Source organism: Octopus sinensis, linkage group LG29, assembly GCF_006345805.1.
Source record: "Octopus sinensis linkage group LG29, ASM634580v1, whole genome shotgun sequence".
NCBI classification, from domain to species: Eukaryota; Metazoa; Mollusca; class Cephalopoda; order Octopoda; family Octopodidae; genus Octopus; species Octopus sinensis.
In genome coordinates, this window is record NC_043025.1 from 16,065,463 (window position 1) to 16,088,510 (window position 23,048).

General features: G+C 41.3%; 1 protein-coding gene across 3 annotated transcripts in view; it reads left to right on the top strand.

Annotated features, from left to right (window-relative positions):
- The window catches only part of LOC115226205 (amino acid transporter AVT3C-like), a 157,833-nt gene that overhangs the window by 123,451 nt on the left and 11,334 nt on the right, over positions 1–23,048 (top strand). For all 3 annotated transcript variants that reach the window (XM_029797221.2, XM_029797222.2, XM_029797223.2), the window contains 7 exons: positions 2,419–2,496; positions 4,157–4,226; positions 6,660–6,724; positions 9,135–9,201; positions 13,974–14,022; positions 14,726–14,794; positions 17,818–17,891. In XM_029797221.2, the coding sequence (XP_029653081.1) occupies positions 2,419–2,496; positions 4,157–4,226; positions 6,660–6,724; positions 9,135–9,201; positions 13,974–14,022; positions 14,726–14,794; positions 17,818–17,891 (472 nt within the window). The remainder of the gene's footprint in view (positions 1–2,418; positions 2,497–4,156; positions 4,227–6,659; positions 6,725–9,134; positions 9,202–13,973; positions 14,023–14,725; positions 14,795–17,817; positions 17,892–23,048) is intronic.

The following is a 23,048-nucleotide window of genomic DNA, read 5'->3' on the forward strand; positions in this document are numbered from 1 at the left end:
CCGTGCGTGGCCGTTGCCAGCATCGCCTGGCCCCCGTGCCGGTGACACGTAAAAGCACTATCCGTTCGTGGCCGTTTGCCAGCTCTGTCTGGCACCTGTGCAGGTGGCACGTAAAAAGCACCCACTACACTCACAGAGTGGTTGGCATTAGGAAGGGCATCCAGCCGTAGAAACACTGCCAGATTTGACTGGGCCTGATGAAGCCTTCTGGTTTCACAGACCCCAGTTGAACCGTCCAACCCATGCTAGCATGGAAAACGGACGCTAAATGATGATGATGATGATGATATATATATATATAAAATATATACATGCAAGTATGCATACATTATCAGCATCATTTAAAGTCCAGTTTCACTGGTTGACCCCTGCTAACATGGGTCAACCAGTTCAACTGGGAAATGATAAGTTGCAGGGGGCTGCATTGAGCTTCAACATCATCTTTGGTTTCAACGGCTTCATTGGTCAGATGCTGTCCTTCCGAACAGCAACCACTTTCCAAACTTCTCAAAACCAGGAAGGAGAAAGTTAATTAGAAGATCACAGACAAAATCCATCACTGGAAATGTCAAGATGTGTGAAACTTAGCAAAAGTTTAGCATCTAAGTACATATGCACAAATATGGACTTGCAGCTAATGTAATGGATTCTCCTGTTGAAGAAGATGGATGAGCGTTCGGCTTTTTGCTGGATAAAGCTGCACAAATAGGCAGAGGAGTGGCTGTGTGGTAAATAGCTTGCTTACCAACCACATGGTCCCCGGTTCAGTCCCACTGCATATCGATTTATAATATTATTATTACTAGTATTGTTGTTATACATACATACAAGCATATGTAATGATAATAATAATAAGTGGATGTAAATACAGGAACAAAATAAGAATAAACAAAAACAACAAAATACAAATTACATCAACGTATATAAACAGAAGATACAAATATTACAGGCATCCCCCCACCCCCCACACACTAAATAAACGTAAACACACATAGAGATATAAGCATGCGCAAATGAAGACATACAATAGAAATGCAAAATGGCTGACGGTTAGTAAGGAGAGACACAAATAAGAAAGAAGAAAGCAAAGGACCACTGCTGAGGTCACAGGAGTGTGACGAAAGAACTTTGGCCGAAATAAGAATAAGATTAATGTAAAAAATAAATTACACTGAAGCAAAGTAACACCAAATATATAGTGCGTGTGTTTTTATTGGCTAAACTGGCAAAATGACCATTCCTAAATACAACAATATGTATATATACTCTTTTACTTGTTTCAGTCATTTGACTGTGGCCATGCTGGAGCACCTCCTTTAGTCGAGCAAATCGACCGGGACTTATTCTTTGTAAGCCCAGTACTTATTCTATCGGTCTCTTTTGCCAAACCGCTAAGTGACGGGGACGGAAACACACCAGCATCGGTTGTCAAGCAATGCTAGGGGGACAAACACAGACACACACACACACACAACACACACACACAACACACACACACACACACACAATTTATTTCAGTTTGCTGGAACAATAGAAAGGTCTCCCCATCACCACACACACCCTTAACAGCCATTTGTTTTAGCAGATAAAATATTTTGGCTGCTTGGTTTCTCCTGACTTAATTACTGTATTTACATCTATTACCCTACTTCCTGTATTAATAAGCATTTCATTCCAATTTGTTACCATTAATGTATGTATGTGTGTGTGTGTATATATATAGAGAGGTAGTGATGCAGATAACAATTAGGCTTGACCTATATGTACATAACTACCTCCCTACCTACAAACCTCATCAACATCATTCTTTAATGCCCATTTTCCATGCTGGCATGGGTTGACCAGAGCTGCACCAGGCCTTGGTCCCTGCCACTGGATGACTCTTTTAACGTGGTACCTGTATGAGTACTCATATGTGGCACCAACACAGGAGTCTTGCAGACACAGTACAGTCTGTAAAGTGGTTTTCGCTCAATACATACACACAACGCCCGGTCTGGGAATCGAAACTGCGATCCTCCGACCGCGAGTCCACTACCCTAACCACTGGGTCATTGCGCCTCCACTGTGCCCTTTTAAAGCTTAGTCAGGTTCATGGGCCCGGTTTCCCAGTTTCTATGGCGTATGTGTTCCCCAGCTGGATGGGACCCCAGTCCATCTCAGCGTTACTCATTTTTGCCAGCTGAGTGGACCGGAGCAACGTGAAATGAAGGGCTTTGTTCAAGAACACAACGCATCGCTCAGTCCAGGAATTGAAACCACAATCTTACAATCATGGTGCTGACACCCTAACCACTAAGCCACGTGCCTCCACAAATAACGTAAATACTCTTCAAAATTTACATTGTTAAAATCTAATAATACTATTTTTTTTTGTTCTGTTTTTCCCTATTTTCATTTTCTTTTTTTAAATTTTAGTTTTTTAGCCCAATGTTCCAGTCTGTTGGCGTTTGCTGTTGTTTTTTGGTTTGACTTCCAACACATCCATCATGTTGTGTGAGTGGTCCCTTTTTTTCTTCTTCTTCAGTTGTAACATTTTAGTTAAAGTGGCTATATCCGGCCCTAATATTCTGGTTTATGTTCAAACTGGCTGGATCTAGACTCCCACACCTACCCTATTCACACAATAAACAATCACATCATTGAAATCTCAATACTACAAGATAATGCAGGATTCATTCAAAGCAGTGTGGATAAATAAGAGAAATCTGAATGCTTGAAGAGTTGACCTTTTAGCACTTAAACCAGCCATATTTGGCTCAAATATTCTCCAGGTCTGACCCTCTCATATCTACTCTGAAACCATCTCTTCACTGAAATTTCAAAGCTATGAGATAATTGCAGGATGAATTCTAAACAATGCGAATAAATATGCATTACATTTGAGAGGCTCATCTGAATGCTGAAGAGTTAATCCTTTAATCTCTAAAACAGCCTTATCCGTTCTGTGTGTTTTGCCTGTTTTGTGTTCAAACCGACCATATCTGGCTTCTCACACCTACTCTACAATGTCATTCTAAAAATAAATAACGACATCATCAAATTCTAGAAGCTATGATTAATTCAAAACAATGGTAGGCGCGGGCATGGCTGTGTGGTTAGGGAGCTTGCTTCCTAGCTGCATGGTTTCGGGTTCAGTCCCACTGCGTGGCACTTTGGGTAGATGTCTTCCACTATAGCCCCGAGCCGACCGGAGCTTTGTGATTGAATTCGGTAGGTGGAAGTTACTGCCGTGTGTGTATGTGTGCGTATAGCTGCTTAGTGCCTCTCCGAAAGAGAGAGAGAGGGAATAAATGAGTTCTGCATTTAACTGAGGAACCTGAATGTTAAAGGATTCAGTGTTTACCAAAATCTTGGGTTCTGATAAATTGTTTTCTGATCTCGTTGCTCAAATACAGAATACTCATGTTAATCAGCATCGTTTTAACGTCCACTTTTCCATGCTTGAATTTGTCAGATGGAATGTGCTGAGGAAGATTTTCTACAACTGGACGCTCTTCCTGTTACCGACCCTCGTCTGCTTCCAAGTATGGCATTATTTCCCCCCATGGCTGGAAACAACCTTTTTGGAAGACAGGAAACTAAGGTTGACAGCGACAGGGCCAGACCACACTATTGTACAATGTTTACAACTATCACATGATGCCAAGACAAGGCCACATACACGCACACACACATGCATAGGTTGAAACAGTGGCCTCCCAGAATCCGGTGCGTTGAACACACTGTTGTTGTAAAAGCGAGCAGTTATTCTTCTGTGACCTACACTGCAGGGGCCAACCCATTTTGTGTTTGACCCCTGCATAGACATATTAACCTTTAGCACACTGAGTGTGGACGATGTTACCATATGAATTTTCTCCCCTGTAACAGCAGGTGCATTGTGTTGCATTGACCGGGGAGAAAACTTGTACGGCAACATGATTTGCCTTTTATCTTTTGTTTGTTTCAGCCATTAGTAGTGGTAGTAGTAGTAGTAGTAGTAGTAGTAGTAGTAGTAGTAGTAGTAGTAGCAGTTGTTGCAGTAGTAGTAGTAGTAGTAGCTGGAAGAGTAGTAGTAGCAGCAGGTGTAGTAGCAATAGTTGGAGAAGGAGTAGCAGTAGTAGCAGCAGCAGTAAGAGCCTCCTTTATAATTTGTATTTTTGTTCCCTTTCAGAATTCACCCCAAGAAAATCTCCTTGGCTGGTTTCCCATTTTTTCTCGCAATCTCAATATATTGTTACGAGGTGAGTCTCTCCCCTTTTTCTCTCTTCCATTCCTTATCTTTTGCCCCTTTCTTCCATGTTATTCCAATCTGACGGGGCTGGGGTGCACGAGCTGTCAGAATTGTTGCTCTACCAGACGAAATGATTGCCAGCATTTCTTCCAACTTGATTTACAGGTGCCACGTTTAAAGCACCCTTGCCTGTGTCGCATGTGAGGTGTTCGTGTTGGTTCCATGTAGGGTGCACCCGTGCTTGTACCACATATAAGGTGCCTATGCCAGTTGCCATATAGTAGAATTGGTTCGACTGTGGCTTTGAAGATTTCAAGTTTGAAGTCTCTACTTAGATTTGATGACCAGATCTTATGCATGTCATGGCTCAGAAACCTGGACGTTATCAAAGAAGCTTGAGAGGCGGTTGGATGGAACCTACACTCGCCTCCTTATGAGAGCTCAAAATCTCTCATGGAAGCGTCATCCAACCAAAATGCAAATATATGGGAAACTACCACCCGTGTCAGCTCTTGTGAAAGGTAGGAGAGTCCAGTTTGCTGGACATTGTTGTAGAGCTGAAAACAAGGTAATTTCTACTCTTCTCCTCTGGAAGCCATCTACTCGCGATACCAGAGGGCACACACTCTCCTACCCTGATGTAATCTCTAGAGATACAGGCATCCAGCAACAGGACCTCTGTAATGCCATGATGGACCATGAGGTCTGGCGTAGCATGGTAAATTCCATTGTCTCGACCACGGTCGCAATACCAGAGGGCGCACACTCTCCTACCCTGATGTAATCTCCAGGGATACAGGCATCCAGCAACAGGACCTCCGTAATGCCATGATGGACCATGAGGTCTGGCGTAGCATGGTAAATTCCATTGTCTCGACCACGGTCGCAATACCAGAGGGCGCACACTCTCCTACCCTGATGTAATCTCCAGGGATACAGGCATCCAGCAACAGGACCTCCGTAATGCCACGATGGACCGTGAGGTCTGGCGTAGCATGGTAAATTCCATTGTCTCGACCACGGTCGCAATACCAGAGGGCACACACTCTCCTACCCTGATGTAATCTCCAGGGATACAGGCATCCAGCAACAGGACCTCCGTAATGCTATGATGGACTGTGAAGTCTGGCGTAACATAGTAAATTCCATTGTCTCGACCACAGTCGAACAATGATGATGATGATGATGCCAGTTGCAATGTATACAGTTGCTGTGCTGGTGCCATTTATAAAACACCATGCTGGTGTCACATACAGGGCACCCGTCCTGGTGCCACATATGAGGCACATGTGCCAGTGTCATATACAAAGCACTGGTGCTGATGCCATGTAAAAAGCACCCTGTACACTTTGTAAAGTTGTTGGCGTTAGGAAGGGTGTCATCATCATCATCATCATCATTTAGCGTCCGCTTTCCATGCTAGCATGGGTTGGACGGTTCTACTGGGTCTGTGAAGCCGGAAGGCTTCATCAGGCCCAGTCAGATCTGGCTTGTTTCTATGGCTGGATGCCCTTCCTAACGCCAACCACTCCGCGAGTGTAGTGGGTGCTTTTTACGTATATATGTATTATTTTATTTATATATTAATTAGGGAATAAAAATTCCGGCGTCAAAGGGATTCAAATAAATTAAATTATTCTCGATAAGAAAATATATGTCATTTAGAAACCCTGCTGAAATGGATAATTGGAGCCTGGTGCCGCTCTCTGGCTGGTCAGCTCCTGTCAAACCTATTTCTTTATTACCCACAAGGGGCTGAACATAGAGGGGACAAACATGGACAGACATAGGTATTAAGTCGATTATATCGACCCCAGTGCTTAACTGGTACTTAATTTATCGACCCCGAAAGGATGAAAGGCAAAGTCGACCTCGGCAGAATTTGAACGCACAACGTAACGGCAGACGAAATACCGCTAAGCATTTCGCCCGACGTGCTAACGATTCTGCTAGCTCGCCATCAAACCATCCAACCCATGCCAGCATGGAAAATGGATTTTAAAAGATGATGAGAGTGATGAGGGTGATGGTGGTTTACTTTCTGACTGCAAATGCTGCCAAGATCAACTTTGCCTTTCTTCCTTTTGGGGTCAGTAAAGTTAGCCGGCCCCTCCAAAAGAGATAGAACATCATCACTTGGCTACAGTGCAAAGGGCCATGGAAAGTTCACGCTGGGAATACCATTGACCCTTTAGCGTTCAGATTAATTCTGCCAAATGCAATGGTTGTGTGTCCACATTGTTTTGGTGTGATTTTTTTTAGTTTTAGAATGACATTGTGGGGTGGCAATATGTCTGTTTAGTATCTGTCTGTCCGTCTGTCCATCCATCCACGTCTGTTTATGTGTGTGAGAGAGATGATGTAATCATGAAAATGTATCTGTAAAAATGATGAGGATGAATACCTCTTCTTCCCCCTAACTCTCCTACCTCTATATTTGTAGGGTGCTGGGATGGTCCTCTCTCTAGAATCATCTGTCATCAAAGAAAAACGAAGCCGTTTCAGTTTGTGAGTAAAAAAAAAAAACCATTTGTGTTTGCATTTATTTTCTTTGTTGTTGTTGTTATTGTTGTCTGTTGGCTTTGTTGTTTAGCCCCAGGTTGGTTCTGATCCCATAGACCTATGATCAAAGATGTTCTAGCTGTTGCCCTCATGTCTATCATTCTAACATAGTGTATCTAAGACTACATCCTTGTTTAGCCCTAGGTTAGTGCTGATCCAGCAGACCTATGATCAAAGATGTTCTAGCCATGACCATCCTGTTTTTTATTTAGGCATAGTGTACCTGGGATCACATTATCTAATGCGTTCTTTGTTGTTGCTTAGTCCCAGATCATTTCTGATCAATGAACTTATGATCAAAGAGGTTCCAGCCATGACCATCTTGTCTTTTATTCAGACATAGTGGTTAGGGGCATTCGGCTCATGATCCAAAGGTCGTGAGTTCAAGTCCCAGCAGCACATTGCGTCCTTGAGCAAGGCACTTTATTTCATGTTGCTCCAGTCTGACCAAAAAAATGAGGTGTACCCATAATTTCAAAAGGAGCCTGCCTTGTCACATTCTGTATCACACGTGTCTATGGAATACTCAGCCACTTGCACATTAATGCTCTGTAGCATGAGGGAGTGCTTCTTATGTAATGGTTGGTGGAGTACGAAGAGGATTTTTCTGTTTTGGGGTAGAAACTCTTGCTCAAGCACTGATTGGCCAGTTGAGACCATCCAACCTTTGCAATGGATTCACTCCAACCCTAATCGTGTTATCAAATGTCGACATTGTTGAAATACACCGATTTGAGATGAATCTAAAGCTAAATGGTTGAGTAGCCAATATGCTTGCTCCATAACCAATGGAGGGCTGAACCCGTGGGTCTGTGGCCTTCATAACCTGACCCAGCAGTTTGATGCCTCTGTAGTGAACCCTTCCTACAGCACTAACCCCCTGCCATTTGGCTGGACCCTTTTCTTGTATTACTTGATTGATTATTCTAGGGGACTATACTGATCCCTTGCTTTTTTTCCCACTTGTTTCAGTCATTAGACTGTGGCCATTCTGGGGCACTACCTTGAAGAATTTTTAGCTGAATAAATTCACCCCCAGTACTTTTTCTAAAGCCTGGGACTTATTCTGTCAGTCTCTTTTGCCAAACCACTAAGTTACAGGGATGTAAACACACTAACACAAGTTGTCAAACACCGATGGGGACAAACGTAGACACACAGACACACACATACACACCCACACATTCACTTATATATACAATAGCTTCTTTCATTTTCTGTCCCCCAAATTAATTCACAGGGCTTTGGTCAACCTGTGGCTAAAGTAGAAGACATTTGAACCTGGAACCATGTGGTTGTTAAACAAGCTTCTTACTCCACAGCCATTCCTCTTCCTCCTCATCATCATCGTTTAACGTCCGCTTTCCATGCTGGCATTGGTTAGACGATTTCACTGAGGACTGGCGAACCAGATGGCTGCACCAGGCTCCAATCTGATCTGGTAGAGTTTCTACAGCTGAATGCCCTTTCTAATGCCAACCACTCTGAGAGTGTAGTGGGTGCTTTTACGTACCACCGGCATGGCTGGGGGGGGGCAGTCAGGCAGTAGTGGTTGGTTTCCTTACTTTTATACCCCTTATTGCTCTATCTATCAAACTGCTCTCAACTTGGATGGTTGGTCTCATTAGGGTCGGCTAAGGATAGACCCTCTCTCCCTTTCTTTCTCATGCATTCTCCATATTGAGAAGCTTCTCATGGACACACCAAACCATTTCCTTTAACCATTTCTACTTTTCCCAAAGAATTCACTTGTCCACATTGTTTGTGAGGAACAAATTGTCAATTTGTTGCCACCAAACTCTCAGTCCACGGCAGTGAAGCTTCGACCTTCAACTATTTCCTTGATTCTTTCTACCTTTTGCTATCCTTATCTCCATCTTTGTTTGTATCAGGCACTTTCATATTTTTTGTATTCACTGGTCACATGTTTGTGGATACAAGTACATAAATCCGCATATAAAAATATACACAACCTCTCTGCTTAGCCATTTAAACACAAGCAATAATCAGTGCATTCTGGGTGGTTGCTGCGACATGTATTCGTGACTGAAGCAAAATCTTTGATTGATTGTCATCCTGTGTTACCATAGATCAATCCATGATAAGTGCAACCTGCTTCACAACTGAACATAGTATTATCCTGGGCCGCTGATAAATGTCACTGTATGTATTGACTCCACCCGTCCAAAAGAATTTATGCACCTGTTTCTTAACTGTGAAAAACTTGGCAGAGGCTCCCCTTCATCTTAACACTTGCACACAACACACATCCACTTGTCTATGTTCTAGTATTTTCTGTAAGTTTGTCTGACCTAGTTATGTACGTATAAAGTTGTGTATATATTTTTGTTTACAGTGTTTTCATATCAACCATGATATTGGTCACATTCCTGTACATAGCATTTGGTGTTTGTGGATATTTAGTAAGTAAAACTTTTGCTGTTACTTCATCTGGTTTTGTGTGTGTGTGTATATATATACACACACACACATACACACATTATCTGTTGATATGTTCAGCCAAATAAAGTACTCTAAATAATCTGAGCGTTAATTCAACCATATAATTACATATTTACACACACACACATCCACACATATAAACATACATACATATATACGCACACTCACACAAACCCACACACACTGACATAAAAGTACTGGGTGCTTTTTACCTGCCATCAGCACTGACGGTTGCCATGCAACTTGCAAGACTGAATCCGAGGGGAGGTGGGGGTCATCTAGCACTGTATGTGTGGATGGATATATAAACAATTGCAGTGTGGAAGGTGTTTATAAGCCATTTAAGGAACACACAAAAACCGTTAGATTCACTTCAACATTTAAATTTAATTTGCCAAAATATTTTCATCGCTTTGAGACTGCGACCTGTCACTGACAAAATTCTGTGCTGCATCACAGTGAACAGGTCATTTCATTTCATTTGAGTTTGAGTCCATGCTCAGGCCAAGTCGAAGACTCCACCCTCAGAGTCTGGTGTGGTTGCCAGGTTGTATTCTCTGTTTAATTTTGACATGCGTAGGAGCGAGTTTGAGTCAGTTTGTGCTTGTTGTGTATATCCTGGGAGATGGGGTTCATCTCTAATGGTGCTTAAGTATCTATCCAGCTGCAATTTGAATGATTCCACACTGCATCCTGATAGATTTCTGACATGTACCGGAATGGAGTTGAATAGTTGTGCTCCTCGAACCAACAGACTTGATTCTCGCAGGGCTTTTGCTGCCTGGCCAGCCTTTTTGTTGATTGGTGGTAGCTGGCAGCGTCTTCCGTGGCGCAGTGAGTGGTAGGTTTTGATACCAAAGTTTGGCACCTTTTGCTCTATCATTTTCCAAATGTATATAATTCGGTATCGCTCAAATCTTCTTTCTATTGAGTACATCTTCAAGGTTTTGAGTCTTTGCCAATAGTCCAATAGTCATGGTTTCAAAACAACGAAAATATTTTGGCAAATTAAAATTTAAATGTTGAAGTGAATCTAACGGTTTTTGTGTGTTTCTTTAATGGCTTATAAACACCTTCCACGCTGCAATTGCTTTCGTTCCAGTACACAATCTCAGATCAGCCTATACATATATAGGCTTGAAATGTCAAAGACTTTTTCACTTCCCGAACGTTAACCTAATACATTTGTTTGTTGTCTACACCACCTGTCTTCATCTTTTGTTTTTTTTTTGGTTTTTGTGTGAATTCTCCCTGTATATATATATATGTGTGTGTGTGTGTATATTCCCTTCCATAATCCACCAGTCTGTTCTCTCTTATGCTCACCTTCTGCTCCATTAAAAGTTTGATCCAGCACCCATCACGACCTTCCTCTTATCTCATAAATAATGTGGGTTTTTTAATACTTCTTTTATTTTCAAAATTTAGATAATCAGAGTTCTTCTTTGATCTAAAATAGAGTCTCCTTCACTTTTTACAACGCTCTTCCACCTACCTGGTAGACTTACGAGACATCTCAGGTATGTGACAGCAAAGAAGAGCACACATTCACTCCCTGCGTGCGATTAAACTCTGAAAGTTTGTGAGGAACCCATTAACTCAATTTGCTGACTTTTCCGATGGCACGCAGGGGTCGATGAATGGTTGAATGACCAAATCCAAGCAGGGGTCGATGAATGGTTGGATGACCAAATCCAAGCAGGGGTCGATGAATGGTTGAATGACCAAATCCAAGCAGGGGTCGATGAATGGTTGAATGACCAAATCCAAGCAGGGGTCGATGAATGGTTGAATGACCAAATCCAAGCAGGGGTCGATGAATGGTTGGATGACCAAATCCAAGCAGGGGTCGATGAATGGTTGGATGACCAAATCCAAGCAGGGGTCGATGAATGGTTGAATGACCAAATCCAAGCAGGGGTCGATGAATGGTTGAATGACCAAATCCAAGCAGGGGTCGATGAATGGTTGAATGACCAAATCCAAGCAGGGGTCGATGAATGGTTGAATGACCAAATCCAAGCAGGGGTCGATGAATGGTTGAATGACCGAATCCAAGCAGGGGTCCATGAATGGTTGAATGACCAAATCCAACAATTACAATGAGATTTTGTTTCACCAGGGTTTGCAGGACGTCCTTGTCCAGCTTTACAGATCTTCCGGGACAAGGCTTGTCTTCTAGGCTGTTGTTTCCGGCTTAGAATTTCTGGAACCACCGTTGACACTGGCTGATGCTTATTGTCCAATCCCCATATACAGTGTAGCAGTATTGTTTTCTTCATTGCTATCTTCACTGTTTGAGAAAAATATTAAGAATGATCTCGTTTGAGATTACAAACATCTTTGGCTAGTTTAACCTTGTTGTGTCCTCTGATCTGATTGGTCAGCATCTAAGCACGGTCTGTCTCTCCACTTATCTCGAGCCAGTGTGTAAACTGACCAATCACGGCTTTCGGATAGGACTTTTCATTTGAGCCATCTTAACTCTCTAAATAGGCTGATCATATCACGATTCACTGTCTTTTGGCTTAGGACCTTTTAAGGTCTTAGTCGGAGACCACACAGAGCTTACTCAACCATGTTCCAGTTCGAAAGGCAGACGACAACCAAGCAAAACATAATATGAAGACGCTATTGTAAACCAGGTGACAGACATAACGTCATCACCAACATCGTCTCCATCTACAAAGATTTCAACTTGTACACAACAAGATAAATACAGATTCAACTCATTCTGTTAGTGTGAAAATCTCACCACGGAAAAACAGTTGCAGTATATATATCTGAAAGAATATCTATATCAAGAGAAAAATATGCACAACAAGTGACTCAACTAATCTCAGCTCTGAGACTCAAATCTTGTATAGAACTCATTATCGTGTACTACATGAACTGGTAAAATAACTCTAAAGTAACTTCATTTAAACTCAAAATGTTGAGATTTCTTTTATGCTCTGTTGTATTTGCATAAACCTTATTTCTGTACTTTTGTCGCACACACGAACACACAGACACAACCATCGCACAAACAATAACTCTGAGCACCTCTTCAAACTCCACCCATCTAACACCCGTGGACATATTTACAAAGTAAGAAAACAGCACAGCTCCCATGACTTCAGGAAACATTTTTTCACACTGAGAGTTGCTGAAGCGTGGAACAAACTGCCGGCATCGGTTGTTAGTTGTCGGAGCACTGCATCCTTCAAAACTTCCATGCTTCCTGAGATTCGCCAACACTACACCTGATTTTCTCCCCTCCATACACACGCTGAAGCATGGAACAAACTTCCGGCATCAGTTGTTAGTTGTCGGAGCACTGCATCCTTCAAAACTTCCATGCTTCCTGAGATTCGCCAACACTACACCTGATTTTCTCCCCTCCATACACACGCTGAAGCATGGAACAAACTGCCGGCATCGGTTGTTAGTTGTCGGAGCACTGCATCCTTCAAAACTTCCATGCTTCCTGAGATTCGCCAACACTACACCTGATTTCCTCCCCTCCATACACACACAAGCATGTTCACTTTCCAGACATTTCTACATTGCTGCATGTACTTTATATGCACTTTCTGACAAGTTGTGGTGCACCTGAGCACTGTATACAATAATTTCATTATTATTATTATTATTATTATTATTATTATGACACAATACTACGCTAATAATCACAAATCACTTTGTACACTGTGAATAAAATGTATCTTCTCTTTATAAAAGTAGAACGGTTTTTGGCGTTCCTTTATACATTTACTTTGGCACTGTATATTAAACACGTATTATGGCTTGCATAACATTACGTCACATTATGTTGGGATGCGGCCGGATGCTGTTGAACAAGAGGAGAAAATATGTCACCGAAACTCCCTCGCGTACGGTCGTATATCCAAACAACAGCATTAATATTCCTTACCCTTTCCATTGCATTGCAGCCTTTATTAAACGCAGAAAGCAAAATATGCCAAATATACTCCTTTGTCACTTCCAATATAGCTTTTAAAAGAATAACTGCTAAAATCGAACTGCACTCTTCAAAATTTGCACTAAGAATAAGCTCAAGGTAAAGCTACTACCTGCTTTTATAGCAAGTTGATGCAGGTAGTTTATCCTGTCCCACGCTTAGCTAATGCAATTGAAAAAAGCGCATTATTTATGGGATGACCCGATATTTCTTTTATATCAAGACACCTGTGTTTGCCCATCTGCCACATAGTCACTCATCTCTACCTTACCCTTCTTCTCGGTAATGGGAGCTTGCCCTCCTTTCTTTCTCTTTGTTCTCTTTCCTTTTCCAGTCCTGCAAGTTACATGGCTACCTCACTAGTGCTGGTGCCACAGAAAAAGCACCCAGTATACTCTGTAAAGGGGTTGACATTAAGAAAGACCTCCATCCATAGGAACCATTCTAAAGATGGCATCAGAGCTTGATACAACTCCCTATCAAACCGTCCAACCCATGCCAGCATGGAAAGCAGACATTAGATAATGATGCCAACAACCATCATCATCATCATTTACTGTGTTTGTATGTATTTACACATACATACACGAGACTTACCCCAGCTGTATACACACACACACACACACATCTACATGACAGATGATTACAATTATACTTTTGAATTTTTCTCTCCTCTTTCGAAGTCTTCTTATTTCATTTTCCTTTTTCTCTTCCTCCTTGGCGACCCCTCGTTCTCTCCTATCCCTGTGGCCATTCACACACCACCAGTCATTTGGAAAAGCGACCAACCCTATCATCACACTCAATCTTCCAAAAGGTGAGTATCCTCTCCTATTTCCTTGGTCATTTGTTTAACCCCAGGTCAGTCCCGATCCAGTTGACCTATAAACCAAAGATATTCCAGCTGTGATGATCAAGCTGTCTTTTATTCAGGTATAGTGTATCTTGGATCATGTTACCTGATATGTCCCTTGTTTTGAGAAGAGGTATTAATATCTATCCGTTTATCTATCTATCTATCTACGTTATCTCTCTGTCTCTCTGTCTGTCTCTCTATATGTCTGTTTGTTTGTCAGTCTGTCTGTTTCTCTCTCTCTCTCTCTCTCTCTCTCACAATGTGTGTGTGTATATGCATATTTATGTATATATATATATATATATATATATATATATATATATATATATATGCATATGTACGTATACGTCTATATAAATATGCATATGTATATATATATAGGCGCAGGAGTGGCTATGTGGTAAGAAGCTTGATTCCTAGCCACATGGTTCCGGGTTCAGTCCCACTGCGTGGCACCTTGGGCAAGTGTCTTCTACTATAGCCTCAGGCCGACCAAAGTTTTGTCAGTGGATTTGGTAGACGGAAACTGAAAAATTTCACTCCTTAGCTCTTGTGTATGTATGTGTGTGTATGTATGTGTATGTGTATGTGTGTGTGCGTGTGTGTGTATAACCTGATGATGCGTGGTGGCTTTCTTCACTGTATTTTTCTTATCTATTCTCAGGGAAGTCACTGGACTTTGCAATGATAGTCAAGTCATTTCTCTGCCTGTCAATGTTTTTCACATACCCAGGTAAGTGGCCCCTCTCTATCACTTTTTGAACCCCTAACTCATTCTCTATCTCCCTGGTTTATTTTCCCCTCTTCCTATTTTTACTTGTCTCTATTTTTTTTTTTAGATGAGTTGTTGTTGTTGAGGTTGTTTATCCCAGGTCCACTTTTATGTATGGCCTAGTGTAGCTAGGACTACAGTATCCAAATTGTTCTTTTTTGTTATAGGTGCAGTCACGGTTATGTTTATAGTTTATAGGCTTAAGAAGCACATGGTTTTGGGTTCGGTCCCACTGTGTGGCACCTTAACCAACTCTCTCTTGGAAGTGAATTTGGTAGATGGAAACTATATGGAAGCCCATCGTGTCTGTTTGTTACTTACCCATAAACCACTTGACAACCAATGTTAGTTTGTTTATGTCCCCCATCACTTAGCAGTTCAATAAAAGAGACTGATAGAATAAGTACCAGACTTGAAATACAATACTGGGGTTGATTTTTTTTTTTACTAAAACCCATCGAGGTGATGCCCCAGCATGGCCACAGTTTAATGACTGAAGCTAGCGAAAGATAAGATTTTGCTGGAAATATTTTACAATAAAAATGGTGTGTGGCTCAGTCATTAGGGCATTGGGCTTACAATCCTGAGGTAGTGAGTTCAATTCTTGGACCAGGCTGTGTGTTAAGACAGTTCATTCATCTGTAGAAATGAGTTGCAATGTCACTGGTGCCAAGCTGTATTGGTTTTTGTCTTTCCCATCGTGGAGAGGAGAGGCTGGTATGCATGAGCGACTGCTGTTCTTCCATAAAACAACCTGGGCCTCAGAGGGGAACATTCTAGATGCAATTCCATGGTCGTTCATACCAAAGGAGTTTTTAGCCTTTTATTTCACAATAGGAAGACTGCATTTGGCAAGGAGTCTGTTAAGATGGATATACGTGATCCCATGGGATGAAAGATATTAGGTACTTAAAGTAAAGAAAATGTTGTCATCTGTAGATTTTGGTTTACACAGAGATGATGGTTTAACTGCTTCTGAGTAAAACAAATGGACATAATTTAGATACGATAAAAAAGGACATTCTTGAAAACATTTAGATATTTTAAGATCTTTGTAAAGACAAACTAAAGAATAACTTTGGGTTCTAGCTCATGGAAGCTCTTTAGAATATCAAATGTAAAGCTTGCCTGTGTAATCTCCCTTTCTTAGTATTAAAATCACTGTAGAGATAAACTAAGCAATGGCTAAAATTGTAATCCCTTTAGAAAAGCAAAAATAAATTGTTATGCTTACATAAACATGGGTTCATACCATTCCTGTTTGGTATCAAAGAACTTTATAAATGACATCAGTAGAAGGATTTTGAAATTGTTGTCTGGATAGAGCACCTTCTTACCCTTAGCATTGGCCTGGAGCACAAATGGGTTCAAACATAAAATTAGCTGTACCCCCTATTATCCAAAAAGTAAATGTGTCATCATTCGGTTCACATCCCCTTCCACTCACTAATGTTGAAGTTCAACATGGCAAAGCCTTCCTAAGTTTAATAGATAAGTACTTCCCCACTAGCCATAGGTACAGTTAACTGTTAAATAAGCATACGAACCCTTTGCTTGTCCTGAACACCCATGCTTATTTTTTTACAGTTATCCTTTGTTTTTATACATGCTGAATAATATAAAGCTTTCTTTTCATAAGTCCTGAATTACTCTTGTGGTTGAAAAAATTAGGATTGTGTATCATATCTGATGCATGGATGCCAGGGAATTGGCAGGCATGGATTAAAGTTAGTTTCTGCTGCACTGCTAACTTGAAGCAAATTATGTCACTTAAAGTAACTCTTCTCATTGAGACTGGTTGCATGTGTAGGGACAGCACCACATAGCCATGGAATAGGTCCTGCAATGTAGAGACTATTGTACACGAGGCGTGAGGTTAAGTCTATAAACCTGGTCCTTTCCACCACTCTTAAATACTTCAAACAGAAAGACCTGCCAAAAGATTTTGTCAGTCAAACCTGTTCCTTCAAGGACGACACAGATAAACAAAATATAAGAAAAGGCTCAATTTTACATCTGCCCTTAAAAAAAGAAAAAGGAACCATGGACAACAATAACTGGAGGGTTGGCAAAAGAGCTGGGCTCTATGTAATTAGTAGCAAAAGCTGTTGCCTCCACAGAGTTGAAAATGATTAACTCTTTAGCATTCGCTGTCAAATGTAAGGATTATTTATTGATATTGTTTTGAATTAGTCATGCATTATCTCATAGCTTCAAGGTTTTCTTTATTCTTAGAATAACATCATAGGGTAGGTGAAAGAGGCTGGATCTGCTCAGTTTGAACATAAAACAGGTGGCATCTTTGGGCTGGATGTGGCCAGTTTAAGTACTAAAGGGTTAATGCTGAAAAACTTATTAATAACCAGTATGTATTTAAATAAATAAAAATTGGAGACATTCACTCAATGTAAACACACTGATAGGTGTATATTTTGTAACTGGACAAAGGTACCCAAATCTGCTAAAATACAACATTGTATTTATGCAGGTCTGGGTGATGATGACAGGGATGCAGAATTAATATTTATGTAGTTCTCTCCCCTTAATGTTTTTTTTTTGTTGTGCTGCAGAATTTCTCTTCTATATTTTTTTTCTCTTTTATTTCTTTTTCTTCCATTTTTTTCCATTTCCCATTTACAACAGATAATCATATTCAGATCTCATTTATTTTCTGTTCTTTTAGTTTTTAAATTTTAAAGTAATTTTAAAGTCAACATGTCAAGTATCAAGGGATTAACACCTTTGGGTTTATTCACAAAGGATCTTCTTTTAATCCTAATTTCTGGTTTGAGTTTAAGAAGATTAAATAAAAGTGTTTTCCCAGAAGCTACTGAACCACTTTTAGTGGTATTGAAACTACAAGTAAACATGAGCTGACACTTGTAATTGTGTGTGTGTGTGTGTTTTTGTAGTGAAACTTCTATACAGGACTAGAAACCTATCCAGGGTATGAAACCATGAAATTTCTCCACATCTTTTTGCAGTGATGATGTTTCCAGCTTCTAAACTTCTAGAAAATCACTTAATTAATGAACCAGAGAAATACCTTTGGAAAGGGGTAAGTTTTTGTTTCTTGTTTATATATATGTAGGGATGTATGTAGGGGCAGTGGGCATTTTCTTTGTCAGCCTGGCGCTTCCTATGTTGACCCCTTTTGACGTAAACACACCAACACTGGTTGTCAAGCAATGGTTATGGAACAAACATAAACATAGACACATATTCACATACACACACATACCAACATACATACATATATATATATATATATGTATGTTTGTTTTTGTTTTGTTTTTGTTTTTACTTGTTTCAGTCATTTGACTGCAGCCATGCTGGAGCACCAGCTTTAGTCGAGCAAATCGACCCCAGGACTTATTCTTTGTAAGCCCAGTACTTATTCTATCGGTCTATTTTGCCGAACCATTAAGTGACGGGGACGTAAACACACCAGCATCAGTTGTCAAGCAATACTAGGGGAACAAACACAGACACACAAACACACACATACATATATATATATATATATATATATATATATATATATAAATTTGGACAGGCTTCTTTCAGTTTCCGTCTACCAAATCCACTCGTAAGGCTTTGGTTGGCCCGAGGCTATAGCAGAAGACACTTGCCCAAGATGCCATGCAGTGGGACTGAACCCGGAACCATGTGGTTGGTTAGCAAGCTACTTACCACACAGCCACTCCTGCGCCATATGTATGTATGTTTAATAGTAATAGTTTGACAACAAAAGAATGATTGAGACCTTGATATTATGTAAATAGAGGAATTTATCTGTAAATGTAATATACAACAATTATTCAGTTGCCATAATAAAATGTTTGTCTTAATAACTGACGAGATACCAGAGCAGATTTTCGCCCCAACACCTGGAACTTGGAGTTTTATTATGGCAACCAAAATTGCCACATATTATATTACAGATATATATGTGGTGTATATGTATATATATATATATATATATATATATATATATATATATATAAATTAGAGAAGAAAACCACCTTTTATCAATTTAACAATGAATGAACAATGATATAATTAAATTATACCATATAGAGAAAAATTAAATATACCATAATTAAGTAAAGTACAAAATAATAATAAAAAGTATATCATTGGCAAAAAAACTACCTGTGTTTTATATATATATATATAGAGAGAGAGAGAGAATACCAAACTCATTCCCTATGGATACCGTATTTATTACAACGAGTGGCTTGTAAACGTATCTAACAAGCGAAAGTGAGTTAGATACGTTTAAAGCCACTCGTTGTAATAAATACGGTATCCATAGGGAATGAGTTTGGTATTTTATTTATTACACACGAATAAACGACCATATTTTATTAACCCAATAACTAAATTCTTCACGTTTAGTTGTAACTTATGAATGACAAAAGTAGTGCCGTCACCGTGACCTCGGGTCATCACCATGGATTGACCAATCAGAAGCAGCGCTGTCACCATGACCTCGGGTCATCACCATGCATTGACCAATCAGAAGCAGCGCTGTCACCATGACCTCGGGTCATCACCATGGATTGACCAATCAGAAGCAGCGCTGTCACCATGACCTCGGGTCATCACCATGGATTGACCAATCAGAAGCAGCGCTGTCACCGTGACCTCGGGTCATCACCATGGATTGACCAATCAGAAGCAGCGCTGTCACCGTGACCTCGGGTCATCACCATGGATTGACCAATCAGAAGCAGTGCTGTCACCGTGACCTCGGGTCATCACCAACGACCATATTTTATTAACCCAATAACTAAATTCTTCACGTTTAGTTGTAACTTATGAATGACAAAAGTAGTGCCGTCACCGTGACCTCGGGTCATCACCATGGATTGACCAATCAGAAGCAGCGCTGTCACCATGACCTCGGGTCATCACCATGGATTGACCATCAGAAGCAGCGCGTCACCGTGACCTCGGGTCATCACCATGGATTGACCAATCAGAAGCAGTGCTGTCACCGTGACCTCGGGTCATCACACCATGCATTGACCAATCAGAAGCAGCGCTGTCACCATGACCTCGGTCATCACCATGGATTGACCAATCAGAAGCAGCGCTGTCACCATGACCTCGGTCATCACCATGGATTGACCAATCAGAAGCAGCGCTGTCACCGTGACCTCGGGTCATCACCATGGATTGACCAATCAGAAGCAGCGCTGTCACTGTGACCTCGGGTCATCACCATGGATTGACCAATCAGAAGCAGCGCTGTCACCGTGACCTCGGGTCATCACCATGGATTGACCAATCAGAAGCAGCGCTGTCACCGTGACCTCGGGTCATCACCATGGATTGACCAATCAGAAGCAGTGCTGTCACCGTGACCTCGGGTCATCACCATGGATTGACCAATCAGAAGCAGCGCTGTCACCGTGACCTCGGGTCATCACCATGGATTGACCGATCAGAAGCAGCGCTGTCACCATGACCTCAGGTCATCACCATGGATTGACCAATCAGAAGCAGTGCTGTCACCGTGACCTCGGGTCATCACCATGGATTGACCATCAGAAGCGCTGTCGTGCACCGTCACCATGACCTCAGGTCATCACCATGGATTGACCAATCAGAAGCAGTGCTGTCACCGTGACCTCGGGTCATCACCATGGATTGACCAATCAGAAGCAGCGCTGTCACCGTGACCTTGGGTCATCACCATGGATTGACCAATCAGAAGCAGCGCTGTCACTGTGACCTCGGGTCATCACATGGATTGACCAATCAGAAGCAGCGCTATCACCGTGACTCGGGTCATACCATGGATGACCAATCAGAAGCAGCGCTGTCACCGTGACCTCGGGTCATCACCATGATTGACCAATCAGAAGCCTGTCACCGACTCGGGTCATCACCATGGATTGACCAATCAGAGCAGCGCTGTCACCGTGACCTCGGTCATCACCATGGATTGACCAATCAGAAGCAGCGCTGTCACGTGCGTGACCTCGGGTCATCACCATGGATTGACCAATCAGAAGCAGCGCTGTCACCGTGACCTCGGGTCATCACCATGGATTGACCAATCAGAAGCAGTGCTGTCACCGTGACCTCAGGTCATCACCATGGATTGACCAATCAGAAGCAGCGCTGTCACCGTGACCTCGGGTCATCACCATGGATTGACCAATCAGAAGCAGTGCTGTCACCGTGACCTCGGGTCATCACCATGGATTGACCAATCAGAAGCAGCGCTCGCAGTATCTGACATATGTTAGATACCAAAAATATCTCAAAGTGTTCTCACTCACGTGTGTAATAAATATATATTTATATATGCAGTAATCCCTCGCCATATCGCGGTTCACCTGTCTCGGTTTATTAATTAAGCTTACGTCGATTCCTCCGTGGTGTTGTTTTGCCTTTAGAATATCTCTTCTCTATATATATAAACGGCAGTTTGTCTGTCTGTGTGTCTGTCAGGTTGTACCCTCACCCTGACCACGGCTTTCAACCGATTCTGATGAAACTTGACACACCCATAGCCCAATGTCATAATTCAAAACTAACGCAGCGAAAAGTTTGAAAAGTTTCCCCAGTTCTGAAAAAAATCGATAAATTCGACATGGGGTCGAGAATCTAAGCTTTTTTTTATGCAACACATTTTCTATCGGGAGACAGCTAGGAACATCGTATACACAGAAGTATTCGAGTGAAGAGAATACATTGCAACCTACACATGCGCCTTCGTTCCCTAGAGGGAAAGGACTACATTGGGATTAGTCGTTGCCTACTAGGGGCTCTTACATACCTGGGCAACGCCGGGCTATGCTGCTAGTAATAAATATATACAAATTATAAAAATATTATTAAAAAGTATACAGTACAGGACTATTTCTACTTCTAGGATTTCCACCTATCGCAGGGGCTTTTGGAACGTAACACCTGTGACAGTCGAGGGATTATTGTATATATTGGATCATTAATGATATATTTAAAAGAAAAGCTGTTTCTCTGTTTGTCCTATAATGCCCAGTGATACACATTAACCGGTTATAGCATTTTCCAGACCGGGGTACAATGTTTATGGTCATACACGAGGACAAAAATTATCATCAACACTATTTGAAATTTTTACTTTGTGGTTCAGTCTTACGATCAATTCATACAAATTGATTTGCTTTTGTGATACAAGCGAAATGACGAGCGGTATTTCGTCTGTCTTTACGTTCTGTGTTCAAATTCCGTCGAGGTCGGCTTTGGCTTTCATCCTTTCGGGGTTGATAAATTGAGTACCAGTTGCATACTGGGTCGATCTAATTGACTGACCCCACTCCCTCCAAAATTTCGGGCCTTGTGCAAATTTTCAGTTTTCGTATAGAAATATTGCAATCCATGTGGTTACATTTTCACGCATTTATATATGTACTAGCAGCATAGCCCGGCATTGCCCGGGTATGTAAGAGCCCCTGGAGCAGACATGATGCTCGCTGTGAATTTAAAAAACATTCCCGCCAATTTGTGAAAGATATTGTCGAAAATATGTCATCTTGAATTTAAACGCGATTTCCCAAAATGGCATGATTTTATCAATTTTTTCTGATGGTAAGGTATTGCATGGAAAACTAACGTCAGAATTAAGTTTCTTAGGGTAACATTAAGCTTCACCATAAGTTTGGTGAAAATCGATTGCAAGTTGCGAAAACTACAACAGAAAATGTGTTGCAAATAAAAAGCTTAGATTCTCGACCCCATGTCGAATTTATCGATTTTTTTCAGAACTGGGGAGACTTTTCAAAATTTTCGCTGTGTTAGTTTTGAATTATGACATTGGGCTATGTGTGTGTCAAGTTTCATCAGAATCGGTTGAAAGCCGTGGTCAGGGTGAGGGTACAACCTGACAGACACACAGACAGACAAACTGCCGTTTATATAGAGAGAGATACATACATATATAAATAGAGTTAATGGTTGTAGTAACTGACTAAGGGATAAAATATCCATATATACTATCATTGTCTGTTATCTGGGCAATGGTGTGCAGGGACACCCTACACGTAAAGTGCAGGTAGCAACAGGATAAACAAGAGTTTATCAGGAACCAATGCAAATAATTAGAAAATGGAGAAAAGCATAGCAGCATAGCCCGGCATTGCCTGGGTATGTAAGAGCCCCTAGTAGGCAATGACTAATCCCAATCTAGTCCTTTCCCTCTAGGGAACGAAGGCGC